The sequence below is a fragment of the Microtus ochrogaster genome, chromosome 16 (genome assembly GCF_000317375.1).
Source record: "Microtus ochrogaster isolate Prairie Vole_2 chromosome 16, MicOch1.0, whole genome shotgun sequence".
NCBI classification, from domain to species: Eukaryota; Metazoa; Chordata; class Mammalia; order Rodentia; family Cricetidae; genus Microtus; species Microtus ochrogaster.
In genome coordinates, this window is record NC_022018.1 from 10,515,747 (window position 1) to 10,524,948 (window position 9,202).

A 9,202-nucleotide genomic window follows, 5' to 3' on the forward strand; every position below is an offset into this window, starting at 1 on the left:
GCAAACAGGGTGCTGGGGGAACAGCCAAGTTCTACATCCAGATCCTCAGGCAGCAGGAAAAGAAAGTGACACTGGGCCTGGCTTGAGTATCTGAGACCTCAAAACCCACCCCCACTGACACACTTCCTCCAAAAAGGCCACACCTATCCCAACAAAGCCACATATCCTAATAGTGCCAACCGTATGGGCCTATGTGGCCCTTTTCATTCAAACCACAACACTGCTCTTGACTGTGGATGTGACTACAAGCTGCCACCTTGACTTCATTCACCGAGTTAAACTGTACTTGAGCTATGAGCCCTTCTTCCTTAAGTTGCTTTTCAAGGTGCATTTTATTACAACAACAGAAACATAAAGCACACTCCCACCAAAACCTAACAGAGCCACCCAGCAGTAGGATCTGAGTCCTGCTGTCCTCCATAGGGCCAGTCTGGTGATCCTCCTGGACCTAGGAAAGGACTTTCTGCCATCCTGCCCTCCCACAGCTGTGCTCCCTCCCGTGCCCCCTCCCCCATCACTTTTGCAGAGCCACAGTTCCCCTGCTTCTTCCCTAGCAAACGTTTATCCCTGCCTTGGGCCCTTGCCCAGATGGTGGTCCTTGCCCCGATCAGCTTCCTCTTTTCTCCCTGTTCATCTCCTGGGTCTCTGGGGCACTGGCCAAGCTCCCCGTCTGCATGTGTTGGGGCTTGGTTCTGCTGCCTTCTCCCTCCACTGCACACATGTGGCAGGTCATAGTCCTCCTCTGGGCACCGGCAGTGGACTGGCATCTTTCAAAGACTAGAGTTGGTCTTTGCATGAGAGCTGTCACTCGCATGAGGAAATTCTTGAAGCCTCTGAACTCAGGGATTCTCTGGAGCTCCTCAGCATAGCTCCTAGACTCCCTCTCAGGCCTGGTTTCCCTTACTCCCTGCCAAGTTCAATCCCATGACGCTTCACCTCTGTCCCAAGCCCTTCAACCCAGGTACAGCACCCAGCATATAGTAGATACTCAAGATTTTCATTGCCTTGGAATCAGAAACATAGTCATGGGCAATTAATGGGATCATGCACACTCACTGATTGATTTTGCTACTGTATGCAAACGTAAACCTAGATATCATATGTAATATGATATGATATATATGCATATATACAGAACACCTATGTCATTGGAATAGCTTATGCTTCTAAAGCCGTGATGAACAAAATATAAGATTAAATCAAGTACATGAAAATGATGCAATCAAGAGTGAACACGAGACGCCTGAGTTGCTATGGGTACAACATAGTATACTGGGGTGTTTGTGTATGTGTGTGATAGTTGTGCGTGTGTGTACACTGGTGTGCATGGACACACAGGCCCATGCCTGCATGGGAGACAGCTTTGAGTGTCTTCCTCTATCGTTCTCCATAGTATTTTTTGAGACCGTGTTTCTCACTGAGTCTGGAGGTTGCCATTTCAGCTAGACTGACCAGTCAGTGAATTCTGGGATCTTCCTGCTGCGTCTTGCCCCCTGCCCCAACGCTAGGGTTCTATGCATTTGGTCATGCTCAGCGTTTATGTGGGTTCTAGCACTGGAACCTACTTAGAGCCATCTCCCTATTCCATAATATACTGTTTTACTGTGAACTTGCTTGTTTTTTTAATAGGTAAAAGGCTTACACTCTAAACTAACGATAAATGAGCTGGGCTGAGGCTTGGTAATAATCCCCATGCTTATCATAGACAAGGTCCTGTGTGTGACTCCCAACACACACACACACATGCATGCACACACCCACATACACACACATGCACACACACACATACACACATACATGCACATATATGCATGTACACATGCATGTACACACATACACACGTGCACACACACAGGTTTAACATACAGAAAATGGTACAAGGCAAGAGAAGGGGGTAAATCCATATTACAATAATTAAACCAGTAACATAGCCATCCACTATCAGGCATTTTCTCTGTACAATAGCTATAATGTATCTATGACTAAAATTCCTTCCTGAGGAAGATACAAATAATATCTACCCCACCCCTGCTAAGGTTCCAATGACAAACTAAGGTAAAATTCTAAAGTTCACTCTGGGAAACCAACAAGTTTATTAGGCTTGCTTACAGTAGTGGATGAGGATTCACAGACAGAAAAAAACACGGGTGGCCTTAAGGCAGCCACACTGGAGGGTCTGCAACCAGTGTGGCTGCTAGCGCTCGCTCCTCCTGAGGGAACATCCGTGTCAACAGGCAGACAGTGATGACGGTCCCAGAAGTGCTGTACTTGCACAGTCCCAACAGACAGGCCAATGGCTTGGTTTATACTGATGATTATACTGTGTACTAAACACAGCACACAAACTTTGTACGACCGTGCACCACAGTGTCATAGGCAATAGAGGCTGCTCCTTTGTACTGTCTCGAGACCACTGTCATGTGAATCCGTCACTGGCCACGATGTTAACTGTTGTGTGGCACTAGACATGGCTGAATCAAATTGTTCTCGGGAAGTTGGAAGAGAGAATAGTGTCACCTTTTGGGAGCCTGCCAAGTCTACCTGTGGGCTGATGCAGCCGACCCATAGAAGTCTTCAAGGGGGTCTAGAGATCTTCCAACATTAGCACGATGGAGAAGGTCACACTGCGCATAGCCTGGACCAGTCTCTGGGACAGCCTCCTCTTGGATTAAGCAGAGCAACTGATTGCTCAGACCAGGACCCTACAGGATGGTCACCCAAGCAACTGATTCAAGGTCAATCCCCACAAGAAACGGGCAAGGTCACAATGGGAAAGATCTTTCCAGACATAAGACCTTGCTAAAGCTCCAAGTAGCATGGCGCCAGTGTTACTTTATTTTAAAAGCCAATTGTGTTATTGAAGAAGAGGCTGTGTTCTCTACCCATTTTGGCGATGGTTGGGGACTGCTTAGGGAACTGTCTCGAAGCTGTGTATGCTCCCGGGCCCGGTGTTTTCTGAAACAAGACAAAAAAGAGGGGAGGGGCTGGTGAGATCTACAGTCTTAGCTCCTGTGTCCAGCTGCTGGATGAGCTATGGCTGACTCATTCCCTGCAGGCGGAGATAGAGTGTGTCTTGAGACCTGGAGGGGCCAAGACAAAGATAGGAAAGCCACGGACCACGGACACCTGCTGGGGGTGAGGGCAGGGCTACCCTCTCCAGATACCTCCAAGTGTGATTTCTCCCAGTGGCACTGGCCCAGGCAGTTCCTGTCACAGAGGATGCCATCTTCCTCCTGACTACTGTCCCTGGTCCAGTGGCAAGTGACTGGAGAGACTGGATTCTGCAACTACATGTTTAAGCTAAAAGCCCCAATTGGTTCTCATGTTCCCATCACTGGCAGTATGACAGACTGAAGTGTATCTAGCCCCGTTTGTGGACTCCGTGACTCTCATTGTTTCTTTTAATTGTGTGTATGCTTGTGGGCATTTGCACATGGGCATGATTGTGAGCCTCCTTCACGAGTCCTCTGCAAGGCTCTTAGCCTGAGTCATCTCTCCAGCCTGAGTGCTCAGTTTTAGACATCATGTGTTCATTTTGTTGACTTTTTTTTCTTATTTGCTTCTTCCTTTTCGGGACAAGGTTTCTCTGTGTAACATTCTTGGTTGTCCTGGAACTCACTTTGTAGACCAGGCTGGCCTCGAACTCACTGAGATCTGCCTGCCTCTGCCTCCCAAGTGCTGGGATCAAAGGCGTGTGCCACCACCCCGCTTTTTTTGGTTTTTGTTTTTTCAAGACAAAGTTTCTCTGTGTAGCCCTGGCTGTCCTAGATAGAACTTGCTCTGTAAACCTGACTGGCCTCAAACTCACAGAGATCTGCCTGCCTTTGCCTCCTGAGTGCTAGGATTAAAGGCGTGTATCACCACCAACTGGCTGTTGAAATTCTTAAACAAAACATTTTGCCAAGTATTCAAGTCAAAGTCTCTCTTTAGAGCAGAAATGAATGCCCTTTCCTCAGCCTGAGACCAGCTCTTGGTCACTGATGGCCATGTTGAAGATGTACACATACACATTCTCGAAAGCCAAGTTGTCTTCATCTCAGGCCCCTTGGAAGAACACCAGTGTAGTGGTCAGGGGCAGGGTTTTCCAGGCATGGTGGTTTGCACTTAGGTGGAGGCAGAAAGATCATGAGTTCAAGACCCAACTGGACTATACAGTAAGACTGTGTCTAAAAGAGAGAGAGAAAGGGACTTCAGAGGACTGCGTTGAGGCCCCAGCACCCAGAGAACAAGGCAAGCATGATCTTGAATGTGCTGTGACTCCTGAGACAGAACAACTTCTGGGGCTTGCTGGCTGCCTTCTTAGCTGAAATATGTGCGCTCTACATTCAGGGAGAGACTCTGCTTCAAAAGAATAAGGTAGGGGTGACAGAAACGGTCAATGCCCTCTTCTGGTCCACACACATGCGCTCCTCTCTCTCTCTCCTCTCTCTCTCTCTCTCTCTCTCTCTCTCTCTCTCTCTCTCACACACACACACACACACACACACACATACTTCACAGCCACATACACACACAAACAAAAAGGAGGAAAAGAACAGCAATGATAAAGGCTTCCAAATCCAGCAAACCTGGGTTTGAGTCCTGGCGCTTAGTACCCAATATGGCCCCAAGCCACCAATTTGTACAGTGTTTTTGCCTGGCAGGGGGACACAAGGCTCACTGGGGCCCTGCCAAATCAGACAGTGCTCTGCCCAGCCAGCCCCCGGCGTCTTGGCTCCATCACTGCCATCCAGTATTCTCACTCCTGGTCATGCCTGCCCTTCCTTGCTCAGTCTGTCTCTTTGGGAGGCAGTGGGTGGAAACAGCATCACCCCTGAGCATGGAACAGAGCAGTCAGCCTGGCAGATGACATCAGCTGCCTACAAAAGCTGCCTTTTAAAGGCAGGATGTTTGCTTGGCCAAAAGCAAAGGAGCAGCCTGGAAATCTAATCAAGTCCTGGCCACACGTCAAGGGAAGCGGAAGCCTTTATTAGCACTATTAATGGGGACGCAGCAGGAGCATGCAGTACTGGAAGGTCGGCCCACAGAACAAGAGATGGGGACGCACACACAAAGCCACCCCCTCGGAAGGCTGCCGGTTGTGGCTCTGTCACCCTGTCATCCTACTGCAGAACATCCAGTACAATTCTCCAGTCCTAATTTTGCTGTCACCAGGTGATCTTGAAGTTTTCCTCTAAGAGAAAGGAACAACTCCAGACACCAGCCCCTACTTAGTGGACACTGTCCTTTCTAGCAATCTACTGGGTTTTCTCGGGAGTTTGCTTATCATGAGAAAGGCCTGACCTATAGACCCAGTCGGATGTCTGTTTTGAATACTGCTGATGCCACCAAAGTATGGAAGTTCTCCAGCTACTTGTCCGTCTGTCTGTAATTACGCTGACCCAGTGTCGGCATCACATCTCCAAACAATGGTCCCTCTACAGCCAGTCACTCTACAGCGGACATTTTGAAGGCGCCAGCCCTTGCCTTAGGGTTACCTCCTCAGCCCAAATTTCATGTGTTCATTACTGAGAGACAGGGCACAGCTTTTGGTGTGATTGCCCATCTCGAGGCCCCTATCCTCAGCCTGTAGGATACAGAAATAAATTAGGTGGGGTGGCAAAGGGCTAACCTGGGTACCTGTGCGCAGCTGCTGTCACTCAACTCCTAATCCTTGAGCCCAAAAGTCTACTCTTGGCTGTCCCTGTAAGGTCCATAAACCTTCAAACAACAGTGGAAACCTCTGACTGGCTAGTAACAGACTTCTCATTTACCAGGAGAGAAAGGGGAGCCTGCCCACTTTGGTGAGGAGGTCCTCCTGGAAAGGTATGCAGCTCATCCCAATCTCTCAGATCAACCACTGGCAACCATACTTGGTCCTCTACACAGAGGAAGATCTTGAAAAAGAGGGAATTCAGTATGCAGAATATGCAATAGTCATTGGCTTCAAGGTACCTGAGTCAGGACCAATACCTAGAAACTAAAGGGCTCAGTTAGCAGAGCTGATGGTTCTCACTCAGGCTCTAGAATGGTCCCAAAGAAACAGAGTTAATATTTACACGGACTCCAAAGATGCTTTCCTTGTCCTCCATGCCTATGACACCCTTTGGAAGCAAAGATGGCTTCCAAGAACGTCTGGGACCGGAACCCTGTGAAACATTCCCAAGAAATGCTCAAGCTTCTAAGAGTGGTCCCTTTACCCACCCAAGTGGCTGGGATCCACTGTCCTGAGCAGTCAGAGAGGGGACAACCCAATACCAGAGGAAATAGGATGACGGATTCTGAGGTCACAAGAGCTACACGGGACACCTAGAAAGCCCTGTCCTCCAGCGAGGGTCCCTGCTGCCTCTCGAGAGACCCGAGGATCCTTCAGAGGAAATGGCAGGGTGGCATTTAGTCCCTGGAGGATGGCGGTGGTTAGCATCCAGAGGACCAACTGTTGTTGCCAATGGCTCTGCAGTGGAAAGTCTTGGAGTTCCTACATCAACTCTATCACCCAGGACAGGAAAACATACTTACTTTGAGGGGAAAAAAAGCTGTTTCTAGGATGAGGTTTACATGAGGCAGTCCAGCAGGCAGTACAGCACGTGAAATGTGTCTCCCTTGAACCACCACCTGCAGCCTCTGGTACCCAGGGACAGAACATTCACCGTGGGAAAGGCTAGCAAGCAGACTCCTCCACACCCGGTGGGCCTAACTCCAAACATCTCCCGGCCTTGGCAGACACTTTCTCAGGGAGGATGGAGGCTTCCGTGTAAAACAGAAAAGGCCTCTGAGATGATTACAATGTTATTTTCTGAAATCATTCCTGGACATGGCCTACCTTGGCCTTCAGTGGCCTGCCTTTAAGACAGAAGCAGCTGGGGGTCTAGCCAAAGCCTTGGGACTTCAATACAACCTCCGTCGTGGTCGTGGGTGACAATCCCCATCTGAGCACACGGAATCCTAAACCCCCGCCACCCTACACACACATAGGTATCTGGCTTAGCATACTTACTGAACTAACAGGCAAGAATCGGGGAACCCTGGATCGAAAACAAGAGGTGACGGAGCCTGCTGGGGGTGCTTTCAAGTCGTATTCACCTGGTCCCGGACCTTCGTGCTGAAAAGTATTTTTAAAAAGAGAGCAGGGTGGGGGGAGAAATTTCATTTTCACCAATGTTTGGTGTATTTTAAGGCACTGTTTGCCTTCTACAAATAAACACATAACCAATGCTGTGATAGAAAGTTCCCGGATGGGGCTGGCAGGGTCTTACATGGGTGTGATCTAAAGTCAGAAGGAACTGGAGTCGTCCGTGTGCTGTTTGCCTCAGCTGGCCCAGGTATAACCACGAGAGGAGGAGAGACTGGGTGGCCTAGGAGTGTGTCTTAGGGTTTCTGTTGCTGCGGTGAAACACCGTGAGATGGAAAGGGTTTATTTGGCTTACACTTCCATACCGCTGTTCTTTACTGACAGAAGTCAGGACAGGAGCTCAAGCAGGGCAGGAACCTGCAAGCAGGAGCTGATGCAGAGGCCATGGAGGGGAGCTGCTTGCTGGTTTGCTCTTCATGACTTGCTCAACCTGTTTTCTTTTTTTTTTTAATTTTATTGATTTTTATTGAGCTCTACATTTTGCTCTGCTCCCCTCCCTGCCTCTCCCTTATCCTTCAGCCTTCTCCCATGATCCCCATGCTCCCAATTTATTTAGGAAATCTTGTCTTTTTCTACTTCCCATGTATATTAGATCTATGTATGTCCCTCTTAGGGTCCTCATTGTTGTCTAAATTCTCTGGGATTGTGAATTGTAGGCTGGTTTTCTTTGCTTTATGCTTAAAAACCACTTATGAGTGAGTACATGTGATAATTGTCTTTCTGGGTCAGGGTTAACTTACTCAATATGATGTTTTCTAGCTCCACCCATTTGCCTGTAAATATCAAGACGTCATTATTTTTTTCTGCTGTGTAGTACTCCATTGTGTAAATATAACCACATTTTCCTTATTCATTCTTCAGTCAAGGGGCATTTAGGTTGTTTCCAGGTTCTGGCTATGACAAACAAAGTTGCTATGAACATAGTTGAGCACATGTCCTTGTAGCACAATTGAGCATCTTTTGGGTGTATACCCAATAGTGGTATTACTGGGTCTTGAGGAAGGTTGTTTCCTAATTTTCTGAGAAATTGCCACAGTGACATCCAAAGGTCAGCCTGCTTTCTTATAGAACACAGGACCACCAGCCCAGGGATGACACCACCCACATAGGCTGGGCCTTCCTCCATCAATCTTTAATTAAGAAAATGCACTATAGCCAGATCTTACGTTGGCATTTTCTCAACTGAGGCTCCCTCCTTTCAGATAACTCTAGTTGCTGTCAAGTTGACATAAACTAGTCAGCACAGGGTATGTCTTCTTATTCCTTCTGGGATGCCTAGTGCCTGAAGGCTCCTGTCCCATGTTCAGTACCCCGTTTGCATCCATACATCTCCAGTCAGCCAGCCTGCTTGTTGATATGAGCATGAGCTGTGAATTTGATCTGATATTGGTTTTAGAAAACACACTGACTTTGTATGAGAGCAATCATCTGTTATTTTTGGCTGGAAAGTTGTCCCAGCAATTTGCTGGAGCAAGCATAATGCTATTGAATAAACAGAAATGGAGATTTAAAAAACAGCAAACAGGAAAATTAAGAAAAGATAATTCACAAAGACAGAAATGCAAATATTCAATAAGAAAACTTCATTCACAACCAGGTAACTTCCAACTAAAACTGCTAACAGTGGTAGTCTTCCCAAATGAAAAAGAGGACTGTCAGTGGTTGTCTTAGTTAGGGCTCTGTTGCTGTGAAGAGACACCTTGACCACGGCAACTCTTCTAAAGGAAACATTTTGTTGGGGTGGCTCACTTACAGTTTCAGAGGCTCAGTCCATTATGATCATGAAGGGAGGATGGAGGCATGCAGGCAGATGTGGTGTGGGAACTGAGAGTCCGTACATCTTGACTCAGAGGCAACAGGAAGTTGACTGACTGTCACACTTAGTGAAGCTTGAGAATCAAGACCTCAAAGTCCGCCCCACAGTGATACACTTCCTCCAACAAGGCCACACCTTTGAATAGCGCCACTCCCTTTGAGCACCATTTTCTTTCAAATTATCACAACGGTGTTCAAGGACAGAGAACACTTACATAGCTTGTGTTCCACAAAAAAGAATTGAAAAAGGAGAAAGGATGGGTGAGCCTGAGCAGA

The 9,202-nt window shown here is 47.7% G+C and overlaps 1 protein-coding gene across 3 annotated transcripts in view; it reads right to left on the bottom strand.

Annotated features, from left to right (window-relative positions):
* Positions 1 to 2,746: 2,746 nt before the first annotated feature.
* The window catches only part of Stpg4 (sperm-tail PG-rich repeat containing 4), a 50,812-nt gene continuing 44,356 nt past the window's right edge, over positions 2,747 to 9,202 (bottom strand). For 2 of the 3 annotated variants that reach the window (XM_026783109.1, XM_005354713.3), the window contains 2 exons: positions 6,977 to 7,081; positions 2,747 to 2,955 (listed from right to left, as the gene is read on the bottom strand). In XM_026783109.1, coding sequence (XP_026638910.1) covers positions 2,839 to 2,955; positions 6,977 to 7,081 — 222 coding nt within the window. In that variant the 3' untranslated portion in view covers positions 2,747 to 2,838. The remainder of the gene's footprint in view (positions 2,956 to 6,976; positions 7,082 to 9,202) is intronic. The other variant, XM_026783110.1, reaches the window with a different exon arrangement.